The 18,746-nt window shown below is 39.5% G+C and overlaps 1 protein-coding gene across 2 annotated transcripts in view; it reads right to left on the bottom strand.

Moving 5' to 3' along the window:
* Positions 1-447: 447 nt before the first annotated feature.
* NF1 (neurofibromin 1) overlaps positions 448-18,746 on the bottom strand; it is a 237,669-nt gene continuing 219,370 nt past the window's right edge. For both annotated transcript variants that reach the window (XM_008147785.3, XM_008147786.3), the window contains 5 exons: positions 18,508-18,608; positions 17,303-17,445; positions 16,909-16,955; positions 15,469-15,685; positions 448-4,012 (listed from right to left, as the gene is read on the bottom strand). In XM_008147785.3, coding sequence (XP_008146007.1) covers positions 3,870-4,012; positions 15,469-15,685; positions 16,909-16,955; positions 17,303-17,445; positions 18,508-18,608 — 651 coding nt within the window. In that variant the 3' untranslated portion in view covers positions 448-3,869. The remainder of the gene's footprint in view (positions 4,013-15,468; positions 15,686-16,908; positions 16,956-17,302; positions 17,446-18,507; positions 18,609-18,746) is intronic.

Below are 18,746 nucleotides of genomic sequence, written 5' to 3'. Positions count from 1 at the left end.
GGCGCATCCTCCGACCTGCTGTGTTTCTGCACAAAGGACCCCCCTTTCCTAAACCCAGCGCAGAAATACTCCTCCGAAGGCTCCTGTGTCGCCTAAAACTTAAACCTTCGTAGACTTTTCTCCTGTTACTCTCTTTGTTGGTTTCATCGTCATGCCCAGCCAGGAACCCTAAGAGGCCAGAGGGAAACCTTTCCTTCCCGACACCTTTCACCAAGATCACTCCTTTTAACAGTTGAGAGAGGTTCTGGAATAGAAACCCACAGGCCGGAGGGTGGGGCTGGCGCTGGGGTGGGAGGGGTGGAGAAGAACCCAAGACGTCCTTCAAAGAAAGGAAATGGCCTTAATGTTTCGAAAGATCAGCGAGGAGTGGAGGAAGGTGAGGAAACGGAGCTGATGCAGGTGAAGAAATTAAATAACTCCCCACATCTTAGAGCAGATTGAATTTACATTTTACTTAAAAAAGGGGGGGGGGGGTTGTACATACACAGGGAGGAAAATGGGGTGGGGAACAATGGTCTGAATAGGATTCTACGATGTCCCCTACAATGACCGGTTTTGTCTGTTGGGCAGTATTTCTCCTGCTGGCGAACAGCTGCTTACAATGTTACAGGGGTGCAGACCAGGGAACGGCCGAGGTGGAGGTCCGATGGAAAGGAGAGGGAGTTATCATATACAATGTAAGTTTATAATACACAGCATTTTCTTTAACCGATGCAACGCAGTCGCAGGAAAAAGTTAACAATACTAACACGAGAATAATCAAATTTTTGTTTGTTATCCATGTACAGCAACTAACTGCTTTACAAAAAAGCAAAATAATACAATATATCATCACATGTATTTACAGTGTAGTAAATATACTTTTCTGTCAAATTTTACACAAACTATTTACAGGTGAATATACTGCATTAAAAAAAATTGTGTGGCTGACACTAAGTGAGTTTTCTTAAAAGTCCATTGCATAACATTGACTAAGACATGCCTCATTATGCCAGGGGATGAAGGGGAAATGAAAAAAAAAAAAAAAGAAAACCTAAAACAAAACTGAAAAACCCGAAAGCCCACCAAGCAGGGAGGGTTGCCTGCTTCCATTCGGCCCCCAGAACCTCCGTTCTGACCTGGGCGCCTGGCTCAGGACCTGCAGGCGCCGCACCCAGGAGGGACCAGGTGCGGAGTGACAAGCACACAGCACTCGCCACTTTCCCCGAAGCTAGGGAGCCGTGTCTCCATGTTGGCAAACAAGGGCACACCCTGGGGCTGGGGCAGTGGTAAACAGGCAGACTACGCACAATAGATAGGGATGAGTTAATGTTTTCCTCTTGAAAAAGTCAGGGGAAAATCCACAAATCAAAATCACATGACCTACAATGTCCTTTATGGAACTTGCATCAGATTTTGCAAAATGGGCAACTTGCTCTGAATATCAGAATTCCCCGAGCAGATTACAGGTATGAGGCCTGGAAAAGTACTTCATCCCTCAGGGGAGCATACATGAGAGGCTTACGTCCTGGGCATTTTAGTTATTTGGAAAGCTGGGTTTTCCTCAAAAGCCAGAAGTTCTTTAAACAATGAAAATTTTAAACCTTGGTAAGTTTTCAAATTCTCAGGAAGTACTGGTCAAAAGTATGCTTGTATTTCAAAGAAGGTTCAATTTGATTTGTGCAACGCTGATCATTTCAGGAGGTACTTCAAGTGAATTCATTCCATTCATTACACTAGAGGGCAGTGCATACCTTTAAGAAATACCATACCTTGGAAAACGTGTTTATGGAAAGATAAATATTTTTTTAACAGGAAACCTTTGGAAGTTTATCTATTTTGATGCGAGAAGGAAAACAGCACAACAATACCCACTGTCATGTGCACCAAACTAACCGACAAAGAAGAAAAACAGGAAACCAAAATGATTGAAGGCTCATGTTGGTCTTTATTCCAGGAGCCAAGGAGGGGTGAAACCTGCCGCGAAGCCCTGGGTTGTGCGAGAGCCAAGACCGGACAGCAGCTTGGCATCCTGGGCACTGGGCTGTCAGTGACTGTTCTACACCCAGTGCTAGTCTTAGATTCTTTATAGTCTTAGTTGCTCTGTTATTATAAACAATCTATTCTAATGCAGCCTCTACGATAGTTAAAAACAAAAGTTTAGTTAATTGCACCTGTCTTCAATATTTTCCAATAATTTTATGTCAAAATACCTATTAATACTAAGGTTTTTTTTCCTTTTATTTTGGCAAATGGTTCTTACTTTTCCCAGGACTGTAAACAAATTAAAAAGATTAAATTCTTGTTATTTCTGAATATCAAAAGCAATTTTATTTACATGAACATATTACATTGTTACTGTGTGGATAAATGTGAAATGTGTTATATTATTAAAACCAGAACACTTACATGTACCATTATTCATTGATTGAGCTGTGGAATTGAATTTACTGAAATCCACTAGGAAACAGCACTACATCCTAATGTCTGAAGGGAACCTGGGACTCGGGGAGAATATCTTTTTGTAATAAATATGGGTTAGTCCTGAATTGGAGCGTTTAGATACTACATGCTCACTGAAGTCGAATTGTTTTGCACACTGCAGGTACCCCAAAGACACTGGGTCTGCGTTACTATGGAAACCGCCACGCCATGATAATCCGTCCCATTCAGTAGAGCAGCACCTCTTAAGGTCCCTTACAGTCACACTAATGCAGGCTGATTAGTCTTTTCACAGTGATTAAATGCAATTCTATCATATACAACCCAAATGTTTGGCTAAAGAAATTCCTGATTCTTTTGGAGGGAAAGGGGAAAAATATAAGACAAACTATGTTTTGTCAAAGACATTTTTGTTACTATACACCATACTCCCTCTTTCTGGGAAATTATTAAGCAAAGTAAAAGCAATAGCTACTCAAAAAGTCACGTACCATTTCATGTTGCTCTGGAGCTAATGCAAACATCTATACAAGTTACCTTCTCGGAACAATTTTCAACCCTTTGTTCACGGATTACCCTGCTCAGAATTATTTAGGAAAGAGGAGGAGGAGCGGAAAATGTGTAATTACTATACTTAGTATAGTTTTGGTTTATAAAAACAAAAAAAAAACAACTTTTTAGCATAGTAAAGATTAAAACATAATCAGCTGGAAAAAAATAAACTAGTTTGGATGACTGAGTTTGGATAAGGCCTCAGAACCCATCGCTGTAATTCGGTAATGTTAAGCTAATATGTGGTTACACTTATTTTCCTGTAATTATTGCTAATACTCAAGTGTTAGTATTTCTTAAGAACCCACTACAAAATAGTAAATCCCGCCACCCCCCGAAGTACCTCGCCTGTGGCTAATGGTATGAAGCCACTGAGGCCTGACCTTTATGGCTCCTTCGGTTTTGTAAGGTAAAAAAAGTCCACAGCTAAAAGTCGGATTAAATATACTGGGGTTATAATATTATTTCTCCCATAAACGTCTATCTTGGAAAGTGTGTACACAGACCGACACTTCCCTTTGTCTGAGGAAGAGGAAACCAGAGGCGGGCTCTGTGCCCATGGCCTTCCCAGCCGGCAGGAGGAAAGAATCCAGTCTCTCTCACCACTGCCATGCTCTCAGTTCAAGCGTCCTGCCCTCCCACACTCTCTGAAGCTGTTCTGCACACTTGCCTAAACCAGACACACCGAGCGTAGGAGGGAGAAACAGTTACAGGAAAAGCAGCATTAACTGAGGCAATGCTTCCTAGAGTTGATCATCTGGCATCACGGCAGCCGGGTGGGCTCTTTAGAACCAGGAAGTGCAGCATCCCAGCCGGTGGTGAGGGGTCCCCAGTGCAGAGCCCGCGTACGTACGTACGTACGTCAGGTCTGTTTGAAAAAGGAAACAAAGAAAGCTTCACACGATCTTCTTAATGCTATTACGTTTGAAACTGCCAGTGCTTCTCTGCTTCTGCACTTGGCTTGCGGATCCATGGCGAGTTCGTCCACTGTTACAGTGCCCGGCGGTTGGGGAGAGTTCAACGTTCTCCTTGTCGATTCCTGGAGAGAAACAGAGCAGCAGTTACACCCTCTCTGGCGTGAGGGCCAGGATGGGATCTCATGGCTTGTACACAAGCTACAGCCTGCAGGACTGTTTTTGCACATTTCATTCTAATAGTCAACTGCTAGAATGCTTATGAAGACCTTGTCACACAGAAAACCTCACATTTTGGTAAGCAACTTTTGCTATCACAGCAGAAAAACAGCACAAGGAAAAGAAGCCCTCGGGAAGTTGCTAGAGGCAGGCCGGCCTGAGCTGAACTCAAGGCTAGCAGGGAAGACAAGAACTCCTTCCTCCAAGTCATCCCAGCAGCTTCCAACAGAGGTCAGCTTCTCGCCGCAGATCCCTACTGCTGTCCACACAGAACACCGCACAGTGCAGTTACAGAAGACACTGACATCCGTCATCTCAAAGAAAGGCAGAGCTTTTTATTTCTCTAATCTCAGTGCCTGTCCCGAAGGAACTCACATGTTTACTGAGAAAACAGCACACCACAAAGACCACACTGCTTTGACCTCTTTTCCACTGTGGCCAGCCAGCTCATGTTCTGCACCTTCAACAGATGCCACTCATTTCTCTGCTGGAGATGAAACCTCCCAAACAAGACCCCACAATGCGTTTTACAAATAGTCTAAGCAGTGACTTCATACCAGTGACCAGAGCAAAAACAACATATTATTTAGCCCTCAGATTAGCAAAGATTACAAATTAGACAGGTAACAGAACAGTGGTTACCCCGGGGAAGTGGTGAATGAGAGAAGGCTGAGGGTGGCTTCTAGGGGTGCTGGTGATGCTGTTTCTTTCTTTCTTTTTTTTTTTTTTTAATATATTTTATTGATTTTTTACAGAGAGGAAGAGAGAGGGATAGAGAGTTAGAAACATCGATGAGAGAGAGACATCGACCAGCTGCCTCCTGCACAACCCCCTACTGGGGATGAGCCCGCAACCAAGGTACATGCCCTTGACCGGAATCGAACCTGGGACCTTTCAGTCCTCAGGCCAACGCTCTATCCACTGAGCCAAACCGGTTTCGGCGGTAATGCTGTTTCTTGATCTGGGTGCTGGATTTTAAGTGTTTACTACTTAAAAGTTCATATGGTCTGTGTGTGTACTTTTCTGTCTGTTACACTTCAATGAAATTACCAAAATAATTAGACCAGTTAAACCCACCTTTAGCATAAGTACTGGTGGGAAAGCAACCAGCCGGAGAGCATGTTAGCAATTTGCACCAAAACATAAAGTCCTGGCCTGGCCGGTAGCTCAGTAGGTGAGAGCGGTGCCCCGATACGCCAAGGGTGCAGGTTCGATCCTGGGTCAGGGCACATACTAGAATCAACCAATGAATGCATCAATAAGTGGGAGAACCAATCGATGTTTCGCTTCCTCTTTCTCTTTCCCTCTCTCTCTCTCTCTCTGAAATAGACTGCTTAAAAAAAAAGTACTGGTTGATATTTACTGATACAGAAAGATGACCATAATTTAGGAGTAGGGGGATGATAAAGGCTGGAAAAACACTGGCCAAAATATGTCACCTCTGGATGGTGTTATTTCAGGTAATTTTTACTTTATTCTTATCTGTACCATTTGAATCTTAAACATTAAATCTGAGAATGGAAAAATTTTCACTTTGGGATGAAAAGTAGAATTTGAAGTCTAAAACTATGTTCCAGCAAAAGTATGTAGACCCACCCATGTCTTTGTTGGCTCGTGAACAGGAACAGAACAGATTTGCAATGAGTACCTTCGAGGAGCCACACATCCTTCCCTTGAACTCAGACTTAGACTCATTCATGGTGTAAGGTGTCCACAGGCACAGGCCTGACTCACACGGGCTCAGGAAGACTCGCTGTCATGAACTTATCAGAGAACTTGGGCTTCTGTCAGTGTTTGCTCGTGAGTAACAATGTCAGCAACATGTCTCCTGGAGCCAAGCACAGTGCCGGCATCGGTTCTAATCTAACCATGTGGAGAACGATGAATGGAAGGAAACACACCACAGTGTTCACAGAACTTTTCTCTGGATAACAGAGTTCTGGATGACTTTTATTCTCTTCGGCATATTTATTAACATTTTCTCCAGAGCTATTTAAAAAAAGAAGCAACAAAACTGAAAGAAGGCTGCTCATTATCTTTTGAATGTACCTTGAACTTGTTTGATCAGGCTCTTTTAATGGCCTTGCCTATCTCTCAGGATAAAATTCAACCCATATTTTTTCTCATCTGTTTCCTTCCTGATGCATTTTCTGTCTCCTACCAGAACTACTTTCTCTCTCCTTTTTTCCCTCCTGATTTTATATGGCATGTATATTTACTACATTCTGCTCACACTATCACAACTTGTGTATATGCCTTCTTCTACTAGAATAAAAGTGCCCAGGAGGGCAAGTGGCTCTCTGCCGGCACCCTGCTGCCCTGGGCTCTGTGTGGCCACGTTTGGCGCAGCCCTGCCACTGCTAGGCTGTGGCTCACTCTGGAGGAAAGCAGTCATCACAGTGCAAGGTGGCAATGCCTCTGAGGACAAGGGCCTGCGCAGTGATATTAAGAATTAAAATTAGCCCTGGCCAGTTTTCTCAGTGGTCAGAGCTTTGGCCCATGGACCAAAGGGTCTCGGGTTCAATTACCGGTCAAGGGCATGTACCTCAGTTGCAGGTTCATCCTGCCCTGGTCAGGGGACATGCGGGAGGCAACCAATGTGTCTCTCTCACGTCGATGTTCTTCTCTCTCCCTCCCCTACTCTCTTTAAAAGCCAATGGAAAAAATATCCTCAGGTGAGGATTAAAACAAACAAACAAACAAAGAATTAAAGTTATATAAATTGTAGTTAGATAGATTAAGTCACTAAAGTGAAGGTGACTTCAAAGAAACACTAAGAATATTCCATTTTCTGTTTTGTTAAGCAAATAACCTTCATACCTCTATATAAAAAAATTTTAAAGCCTTATTTATCTCCAGTTACATTTTAAGGGTAAAAAAGCAAGCTATAACATTTTATACATACTATGACCTCAACTATGTAAAGAAAAGAAACTGGAAAGAGAGGTACCAAAATGTTAATAGTGATTATCTAAGAGTGGTGAAATTATGGGTGACCTTTTCTTCCATTTTTCTATTTTTTTCCTAATGAGCCTGTGTTCCTTCTAATTAAAAGCATTACAGTATCTCTTGGCCAGTGTGGCGCAGTGGTTGAGCATAGACCCATGAACAAGAAGGTCACTGTTGGATTCCTGGTCAGGGCACATGACCCCATTGCGGGCTCGATCTCCAGTGTGGGGCGTGCAGGAGGCAGCCAATCAATGATTCTCTCTCATCATTGATATTTCTCTCTCTCTTTCTCCCTCTCCCTTCCTCTCTCTGGAAAAAAAAGTTACAGTATCACTCACTGGCTTAGCCCCATCACGCATAACCCAAAGATTCAATGCTATGTGAGAGGTTGAGGTCCTACCTCTGCTCTCAGATTCAATATTCTTCTCAGTTCCATTCCTGTTTGTGTGTGTGTTTTCTTCCTATTTAATGACCCAACTCTACACTCACACAGGTAAATGTGGTATGACTGTGACTCCTAAGTTCACTGCACAGCAAAAAAGTTGTACATTAAGGCTCAAAGGAGAAGCTGACATGAAAACAGTGGATGGTTATTTTCAAGAAAACAATAAAATAAAAATTGCATTATACTGACACCAAAACATAGCATCTTGAAAAAGCCAGGTTGTATGACAAGAATGATCTTAGTATCTAGTTATGGCATTTAGGTTTCTAAGCATCATTCCCACTTTGGAGAATTTTGGCACCATTCGTTGTTTTTACCCTCTTAAAACTGAATCTAGAAACCTTTCTAGAAGTTGGTGAAGGATTTGGTCTCAACATTCTATTGGAAAGAAAAACTGTCAGATTGTCAGCTATTCTGCTCCAATGGAGACAGAATCTACCTGTACTGGTCCCTGCTGTTTTAAACTAGTCAGCAGAGCTCTGTGCTGCATTGATTCTCATTGAGGCCTCCCAGGAGCTTTGCATCCATTTCTCTCACACCCCACGCTCCCTTCTGACCCTCAGTGGGCACAAAAGCAAAAATCCATGTAGTGACAGAAACCCAGGGGTCACCACCCAAGTGGAATCAAGGTAAAAACTTCAATCAAGGTCCTGATTGGCTAGCTTGGATTCCCCCACAGATGAGCTGTGGTCAAACATGCAGCCAGTGACAACCATGCAGGGCGGAAGCAGCTGGGAATCTTCGACAGCAGTGTATTAACAAGCACTATGCTCAATGAATTGTGGTGGTATACTACGGATAAAGATGCAAATCCTGAGTAAAAGGCGTTTTTGCCCCAAATTTAGTGAACCGAGTAAATTACATTACGTTATAGTTGTTCAAGTTACTTGTCCATTTCCTCCGCTTGCACATGAGTTCCTTGAAGGCAGGTATCAGCGTTTGTTTATTCTGACAACTGGGGATAAAGATCTGGCCTGACAAATAACTAAAACACCTAATTTTGGTGTTTGTTTTTTAAAACACCAAAACCCTTTCTCAAACTAGAACCTGATATTGTCATGACATGATAAAAAGGACTGATCCCTTTTAGTTCTTGAGAGGCTGAGAGAATATGGGTGAGGTGATTTATGAGAAGTTACACAACAGCAATGAAAGCCTAGTAATAGCCCCAATCTCCCACCACCCCCACAGCAACACTAGTAGGTTATGCCTGCATTGCTTAGCTTATTACACATTTAATGGGGCAAACCTGTTCGAAAAGTCTTATTTCATGCACGAGAAGGCAAACATGTCAGAAGACCCAGGTTTGAGTCTGGGTTGGATCAGATCTCTTATCTGGTTCTAGTTCTTAATCTGGCCATGAAGGATCAGCAGGTTTGCCTATTTCAAAGGGTCCTTAGAAGAATCAGATAAGATAATCTATGTGAAGACTTTCTGCATATAGATAACATAATTACTATACAAATTAAGATTCTCCTAATAGCTGAAATAACAAAGACCACATGACGGTACTAAAAGAAGTTTCAGAACAAATACATAGAACTTGACCTTTATACTACAATTTGTAAAATTACTGAAACTAATGTAAATAAGCACAAAAAATAAATATTGGAAGAAAAGACAACTATAGCTTCATATGCTATAGTAAATACATTCATGGACACATGTTAAAAATATAAATTTAGAAATAGTCGTATTTTGAGCTAGATATACAAAATAGTAACTATAATAATTTACAAAATTTAATGGACTTTCATCAATTGCTAACACTTTTTCTATTTGGTCTACTCTTTCTACATAATAATTATAGAAGAGTAAAAGAAAAAAGACATCTTTTATAGATCAGACGTAAGTGTATCATATCACACCTTTTCCTTCTTAGTACTTAGAGCTAACTAAGGACCATATTCCTTTTTTAAACACATGGGTGATAGAGTGGACAGCCAGCTTTAATTTATAAGAAAATACTGGGGTTGACTTTTTTACATTTGGGAAAATAAATACTTCCTAAGCTAAAAACTCCTCAAACCACACACCCTGCTTTCTCATGAACTCTCCCACAGTCTCCTGCTAACCTGCCCCTGTCAGTCCAGCGCTCGGGGAGTAGAAGCAGCTCCTTGTCCTGAGTCTCTTAGACCAGAGGGCACATAGGGACCCTAAAGCAGCGGCTTTCCGAGTTCCCTGGGCGCTAAGCCAGGCTGTGCCTACAGCGCCTGGTGAATGAGCCTCATGCCGTGTGCCCAGGAGGAGCGCAGGGAAAGCAGTGCTTCGTGCAAAGATGATGAAAGGAAAGAGTACCTTGATGAGGAAACAGCTGCATGAAAACTGCTGATTTAGAGCAAGGCAGGGAAGCTTCACAGACACACAATGAAGAAAAAACAAGAGTGAGTGATGGCCGTAAGACAGAAGAAGGGTGAAATGCGATTACATACTGGATACTTATGTTCCTGGGTATGGAAGGAATCTGGTTTTAACTACTGAATTCTGACTATTAGTTTCCTAAATATTACACTCTGTAAATAAATGGCAGAACTTACAATTTTACAGACAGATGTGTTTTTATCACCTTTATTACAATTAAGCATTTTAGTTTAAATCAAGAATTAAACTTAAAAATACAATGTAAAAATTAGCAGAAATTGCACAAGCAATTGCTCAGTTTAACATTATTTTCCTCCCTTACAGGGCAATAACAAATAAAAAGAAAAAATAAATCAAGAAAATACCAGATAATGTTCTGGGGATACCATAAGCAGTTCCCTAAAACATTCAAATCATTTCTGAGATTTTTAAGTAGCCTCAAAATAACTTTGAGAGTGAGACATTTTACACCTGGTAAACATGTTAGGAGTTTACTGACTCAGAGCTCAGTCTACAGGCACACCTCAGAGGTATTTCAGGTTTGGTTCCAGACCACCACAATAAAGCAAGCTCTAATTTTTTACTGGTGGAGTAGCTTCCATTAGCAAAAATAATGCAAATCCGTGAAGCACCATAAACAAGGGGTGCCTGTACACGTGGGGAAATGGTTTCCAGGAACGATCACTGTGCACACAGCTGTCACACTGCTGTTGGTCTAGGAATGCCTCCCAGGAGGGGGTCTGCATTACAGAAGCAAAGTGAGTGGACAACTGACAGGCCTGGACACAGCCCCAAGATAAAGTGAAAGAAAGGAATTCAAAATAAAACTCAATTAAATAAGTCTTTGCTCCAAAAAATGCAAGTCCATTTATTAACAGTAAAATAAGCTGATCAAAGAAAAAAATTAAATTTCTTTTCTAGTAAGAAACATTTAAAATAGCCCTAGCCAGAATGGAATACTATGCTGCTGTAAAAAAGAAGGAACTCTTGCCATTTGCAACGGCATGGATAGACCTGGAGAGCATTATGTTGAGCGAAATAAGCGAGTCAGAGAAAGATAAATATCACATGATCTCACTCATATGTGGAATATAATGAACAACATAAACTGATGAACCAAAATAGAGCCAGAAGAAAAAAATATTTTAGAATATGATAGAAGTAATTCTGTTATCTGCAGATTTTTAATATTTCCTATAACTTTTGTGATATTATACTATGTTAGTACAGTTTTGGTAACATTATTATATTTAAAATCTTTTTTTGAAATATTTTTATTGCATGTAATATTATATTTAAAATCGTTTTCCTTGAAATATTAATGTTTACTGCATGTAACATTATTATACTTAAAATCATTTTTCTTGAATTATTAATGTTCATTGCATATAACATTATTATATTTAAAATAGTTTTTCTTGAAATATTAAAAAAAGAAAAGAAAAAAACAAAAGAAAATAGCCCTAGCTGGTTTGGCTCCGTCGGCCTGCGGACCAAAGGGTCCCAGGTTTGATTTCAGTCGAGGGCACGTACCATGGCTGCAGGCTCCTCCCTGGCCTGGGCCCTGGTCAGGGGTTCGTGCAGGAGGCAACTAATCAATGTGTTTCTCTCACACTGACATTTCTCTCTGTCTTTCCCTCTCTCTCCCACTCTCTCTAAAAATCAATAGAAACATTTAAAATTGATCACAGACTTCTTTTTAAAAAAATTATAATACACACCTCACACTTTTTGGGGGTAAAAAATGTAAAACTTTTGCCATGATTATTACCCAATTATTCTTAAAAAATACTCCTTTGAACTATCAGCACACTTTATGGTAAAGGTACAACATGATAAATACCACAAAACAAGTAAAATAGTTAGCTGTGTACACTTGACTGCTCTTACTCTTCTAAAATCTACTTGAGGGCAGGTATCCTGTCTTACCAGCTCCCCCACTCCCTGGGGTCTAAGAGAGTCCCTTGTATGTAGTAAACAATGAGTATATCTGTAGGATAAATATCTGGACTTTTGGTTATCTCGGCTTACTCTTGTACTTAAAATAAAAAACATGTACATGTCGAATTTGTGATCAGAAGGAAATAACTTGAGCCCCAAAACCAATACTGAGATCCATGGGGAAAAGCGGTTAAGTCTTTGGTGACCAGGGTCTCATTCATCTTTCAATGTCCCAGGTATACACCTACCAAATAGGTGTTCAAATGTTTACTGAATTAAATTACAGTGTGAAAAGTAGTAGGAGGTCTTGGTAGAATACAAATTAAATTTCACATTAGAAATGGGTCTATTTGATTTCTTTTAAAGTCCATATAGTTCCATCTCGATTTTTCTTTCTAGTACACTTGCTGTGTAATATCTAGAGAGGATGCAGGGAGACTGCACTTGAAATGGGCGAAGAGTACTCAAAATATGGCTTTAAAAAGGCTTCACTGCTCATTATCTAGAACATTCATGGCTTGGCCTCGTGCAAAAAGAAAGTCCCACAGGTAGCATTTCTAGGTAAACAGGGTTTATTTTCTAGTTTTAATCCTGGTTCTTCAATTAACGCCTAGCTCGCTACAGTGGACCTAATAATGGATCACAATGTCAAATTTGAAATATTCTTATATGTCATAGAATAAATGTTATGGGTTCTCTTGAGGATTCTTTTAGTGGCACTTGGAAAACCTGAAGAGGCCAAGTTTTATGTCCATTTGGCTAAACTGTCCATTTATGTCCAGTTAACACAAATTTATATGCACTGATTCCGAATACAGTCCATTGGCTTCACTGATGCCAAGTTCAATTTCTACTAGGGAGGGAGGGAGAAGACAGTTATGTGTTTTAAATGTGGATTTATAAAAACGGTCCTGTGCTAAGGGGACAGACAAGTGGACTATGCTAATCTCTCAAGAAGAATGCATTTTCAAAGCCAACTGCTTTATTTTAAGTAACCACCACTTCCTCAAAAGCTGGTGACTGATGAATTACCAGCCACATTTTTATTTAAGTAAGGGTTAGTGCTTGGGAGGAGGAAGTTCATGAATTTCTTACCTAGCTGATTTCAGCAGAGAATGTTGGAAACTACAAGAAAATACAGTTCAGTGGCAGATCCTGCTAAGCACCACAGATCTAGAGTCTTGCATTGACATGGAAAGTCTGCAGCAAAGGGCTGCTGAGCTGTGCAGATCAGCAACTTTTGCTTTTACACACAGGGCAACAGAGCATTCACCTGCTTAAAGCTCAGTAGACTAGGCACAGGTTGATGTTGGGTAATTTGATAACAAACCATAAAGAGCTTCTTTAAATATTTCTGATGGGACCTGGCTGATGGGAATGGAGATAGGGAAATCTTCTGTTTTCTGTACAGCTAAATAGCCAAGTTGAAATGCTAGACTGAGCCCGGGATCTGGCTAAGATTCATCACTTCTTTCAGCCCACTGAGACCAGCAACTCAGCTCCATAAATTGAGGAGACAAGGATATGATTACATGGAGCTAAAGACATAAAGCAGTGTACCTAATTACATCCCCCTACCAATTAATCTGAGTACTAAAATAAAAATTAAATAAAAACCCAACTAATATTTTGACAGGTTTAACATCACTTTAGTAGTAGCCAAAGAGGCAAAAGTTTGCTCAAAATGAATCTAACTTTGAAAACAAGAGAACCAATATAGGCAGAGTCTATTAATTTTCTCACTGGGATCAACATTATAAGCAACAAATAACCCAGAAAACAGAGAGCCCTACAGAAGAAAAGGAGTGCTGGACTTCAGGTAAGGCAGATGGAAGTAATGAGACGGCAATAAACAAACAAATAAAGTACAAGGGAAAGGAAGGCAGGAAGAAGGTGACAGACACATCATAGCTACATAAAGCAATGAATGTGTTAGAACACTGGACAGGGTTCTAGATAAGAACTGTATGATAAAGCAATGAGCTTAGTGCTTCTAACCCTCAATCTCCCCATTGCACACAGCGCTGTGAGCCTAGAACTAAGTAACCCTACAGTGCTCCCAGCTCCAAAATGCTAAGATTTTAAAGAGTGGAGACAATGGTGAGGGAAAGAATTCAGAGGCTGCAATATCCAGAAGAAAGTACAGTTTAGCTTTTGCCCTTGCTTTAACAGTTGAAATGCCAATTATGAGGCAAGAACACTGGCAGATCCTAGGGCAGTGCTTTTCAAACTCCCTGAGCACTAGAATCACTGGGGTGTCTACTAAACCACAGATTGCTGGAAGGGGCTCCTTGTGCAGGAGGTCTGGGGTGGGACGCTAGCATCTGCATTTCTAACAAGCTCCCAAGGGATGCTGACACTGCTGGTCTAGGACCACACTCGGAGACACACTGTCCGAGGGAGTAAGTGACAGAGGGCAAATGAACATGGTTAATTGTGGGAGGGGGAGGAGTTGGCCAGGTTTCTCTTATTTCCTGCCAAAGGCTGCGGGGGTTGGTATAGAACCTGATAAGGCACAGTAAGGTGACTGATAAATAAATGCTGGATCAAATACGTTGCTTTTTTTCCCTAATGAAAGCTTAATAAATAAAGTTATTTAATATAATGGTTTATAATATGAATTGGGTATTTGCCAAGGTCTTCAGAGCTACAGATGCTTAAATGTTTATGCAAAACTGGGATTACAACCCAGGGATTCTAATTACGGATCTTGAACATCACAAAATAGTTATAACACATCATTTGGCTTTTTAAAAGAAAATCCATGCTATCACTTAAAAGAACTATGTATAGTAACTTTTCCAATAATGGAATTTTAAACACAAAACCTTAAAAAAAATTTAGAAAGGTATCTTTCTGAGTAGAAAACGTGGCCATAAAGGAAGCTCTCCTTCGTTGCCCACTGTCATCACAACACACAACGGCATCAGTTCTACAGCCAGGACCACCCCCAGGGACGTAGGGTTGTATGAGACCATTCACTCTGACACCCAGTGAGCCCGTAATTCTGCAGGTCTGCCATGTCTGCCATCTTGTTCATCTCAGCCCCACTGAGCTATTAGCTCTCATATCTCACTGCATCTCCCTTTAGTCGCATGTTGAATTGGCATGCTTTTCCCACTTGGATCTAAGAGTGACTCCACAGTAAGGAATCTGCTTAGGAGCTTTAAGATATTACTTCCTTGAGATGGCCTTTCTGTCTGGTTGTGTATTTACTCCTACATTTTCAGGCTGGTTTCTAGATTGTTAGGTTGTTGCTGGCTGCAGGGAATTAAGGTACTACCTTGTGTGTTTTTGGATATAGTATGCTGTGTCAGAGACACAGAAGCCCTTAGGGCAAGGTTAGTATATCTAGTAAGGGAATTGTAATTCTGTCCACTTATAGGGTAATGTGCTTTAGGTTGCTCTTCCTGCCCAAACTCTTAACTTATCAACCTTGGAACACTCTGTGAATATTAAATATTTCACTATCTAATATATAAGTGTTTGAAAGTAGAAAGCTTTATAGAATAACAAAATTCCAGTCAGATACAAAGTAAAGAAGAAATGTAAAATGAACCTCATGATAAAGGAGCAAAAAACTGCTTAAACTGATAACAAGGGAATTCCTAATGTTGGTATATTAATAGTATTGTTCAGATTTATAAAAAGATGACATTTACTGACCTGGGGAATGCTGGGAAGTTGCAAGTGAGGTCATGGAATTAGAAAGGTTAAGGTTAGCAGTGATACTAAGCTGGCTCTGCACTGCAGGAGGATAAGGAGATGTGGGTGTCAGGAGGGACTCCTCACTGGTTTCTTCATCAATTCCAGGCAAATACGTGTCAATCAAGGCATCAAGAAACTTAACAATAAGCTCAGCATAGTCTGGGATTTGTGTTTGCTGTAATGGAAAATAGGAAATTATTTTAGCTCCATTCTTTTTTTAACCTCTTAGAAGCCAAAAATGATTAATTCAATTTTCATTGTAGGCTTCAATTTACTATTTTTTTTTCTTCCTTTGTATTACAGATCATTTAAAAAAGGGGGTGGAGTAATATTTATAGACTACCATGAGACTCACAACTGGGAATGTTATTTGGCTTACACTTTCAGGTTTCAGATGAACCTGCAATTATTGAAAGCAATGCACAGATAAAAACCAAATAATCCCGAGACAATACAATTAAAGGAATGCTGTCTAATCAATTTTCCAAAACAGAAAATAGGCAGAGCATTATCATTTCAGCCGCCATTTAGAGATTCACTGTGAAAGGCTACTTGCAATCAAACCTCAGAAATTCCTGCTGGTATAGTTATTTCTGTGATTTCGGACCCATTTTTTTTTTTTTAAATGACAGCTTTTACATAGCATGAGATATTCAGTGATAACTAACCAATATAAATTAACTTCCCAATTCTTAACCTTAAACAATAAGTTTTAGGTAATCCATACTAACTTAGTACATCTGCAACACTGCACTAGTTACTGTGGGGGGAAGAAACAGACATCCTGCCTTCAAGGAACACCAATCAGTTTGGAGAGTGACCATATCTAGAGAAAATAATTAAATACATATTCACATAGCACTGTATCAACTAATGCCAATCAAAGAACAAACTGAATAGGAGCAAATAAGGATATATTCAGGGAAGAATAAATCTAACCCAACAGGGTGGGAGAAAAACGGTTTACATGAGGTACATTTTTTCCATTATGTAATTTTTTAAAAATTGAGATTTAATTGAGATATAACAGTTTCAGGTCATGAGGTAGATTTTAACCATAGGCAATGCTCCTTCCTCATTACAAGATACGTCAGTGTGTGCATTAGGATCAGCAGATACACGAGGGACTGAGGGCAGAAGCGTCTACAGAGATTTATCACACCCTTCTGAAAAGTCAAACATAAATTGAACTGAGTTGTTTTCTACAAAAGGTAATATATAAACATATTAAAGGTGCTGCCTCTTAGAAAGAATCTGTGGTGGAAACTTTAATAAAAATAAAGTGTTTATTGTGAATCATCATTCTGGTTTTCAGCATATTCTGTGCTTTTAAAGCAGGCACACTAATATGAATAAAATCTTTCATTTTGTCAATAAAGAAAAACATTTTTTTCTTACTTTTGAAAAGGGTCCTGCAAACCGCCACAAGCCATTAAAACCAAAACCTGCAACAAATCAAATGTTACTCTTATAACAAGTAAGAGACTCCTTTAATCTTAAAAGAAATTAGTTACATAGTTGATGATACAGAAAACAGATACCCCACATTGAAAAATGTGTCAAAGTAGACTAAAACTCACTTAAACTCAGTATAAAATCATACTTTAATTTTAAAAAGTTGTCCAACCAGTTATCTATTAAACATAAAATTAAAAGAGTCAGAAAATGGCATATGGAGAGAGAAGTATAAACAAGACTACCCCTTCTAAAGAATTCTTTAGTCAGTGCATTTTATAACAGCGCACATGTTAGCAAGGGCACCAACCATCCTCCTCCCGATACATGTATTTACTTTGCAGGTAAGAAGTTTGGTATTGTGGTGGGGATTCTTCATGGTACACCACACTCTGCACAATTCCATGAATTGGATTTAATAAATTTGGATCTTGGCACAATGACAACAGAGTGTTGATCTTAGAGTCCAACAAATTGTGCCTAAAAGACAAAAGTCAACAGGGGAACATTTTAAAGAAAAATTAAATGAAAATATACACTGAAAAACACATTATATAGTTTCCAGAACCATGTGATAAAAATGAAGGGAGAGGAGTGCTTTTCTAAAATTTCTGCAATGACTCTGTGTGTTTGCCTTGTTGCTGTTGTTTTTAGTCACCAGGGAAAATACGGTACAAACAACCAACAAGTGCTGTCCTTATAACCACGCTTACCCATCTGTACATGGTGACTGTTTGCTCAAGACAAGGTTGCCTTCTATCTGCCACTATTAGCGTGATTTACAATAATTTATTTCTGCTGACTGTTGATATGTACCTAGAAAGTTAAACTAAATTTAATATTAACAGTGTTTAATAATGTTGAATCAGATCAAATAAGGCAAAAAAGATTAGTTTGGAGGGGGTGGAATATCTGATCTAATTCAAAACTTAAGAGAAAATTAACTATTTCTAATTAGGCTATCACCCATTAAAATAACCAAGAGCCAATTATTTAAAATTCTGAAAATTTTAAATATTAAATAAAAATAAGAAAATAATGATACTACATAGAAGGCCTAGATCAGGAATAGAATTCCCCTAGTTTCTTTGGGAACTCTTTGAGGCCAATATGATTGTCACCCTTAGGAGAACATAAAACTCATCTCCCAAAGAGGTCAATTTTGTTTTCATTTAGTGTGGATAAGTACAAAAGCTCTACTGAAAAAGAAGCCAAAACAGGTATGCTGATTTAAATATAGTAGTCTCATGGTATGCTCCTAAGTGAGGAAATGAACAATGCTCATCATGATGAACCACTTAAGAAAATCAACTAGATAAGAAAATGCTTTTCCTAATGATGTTATAACATCATCCTAAAGATGTTATTATCACACGAGTCTTAGCGTCCATTAAACCACCATCTAAGCTAAAATCAGTCACATTATCTTACGTTCCCTTCTCCACAACCAGTGAACATTACTGGGTGGTACTTTGCCTAAGTTTTTGTAAAACATTTGACTCTAAGACAGACACAAAAATTAAACACAAAAGGAATACTTACACAACAGGAAAAACTTTGGGGAAAACAACACTGGCTTCTGCTAAGTACTCATAAAGAATTCGTTGATCAAACTCATCCGTGGTATATTTTACCAGTGTAGCCTGCCAACGTGAGAAAAAGTAAACAGAAAACATATTTTGTGGCTGAACTGCTATCTGTTTTGAGAAGCAGAAGACAGCCTTCCTTTCATGTTTTCAATATTTAAGGACTTTCTAAGTGACTGGAAAAAAAAACTTGAG

Source organism: Eptesicus fuscus, chromosome 20, assembly GCF_027574615.1.
Source record: "Eptesicus fuscus isolate TK198812 chromosome 20, DD_ASM_mEF_20220401, whole genome shotgun sequence".
NCBI lineage: Eukaryota > Metazoa > Chordata > Mammalia > Chiroptera > Vespertilionidae > Eptesicus > Eptesicus fuscus.
This window is presented reverse-complemented; position numbering and strand designations above follow the sequence as displayed.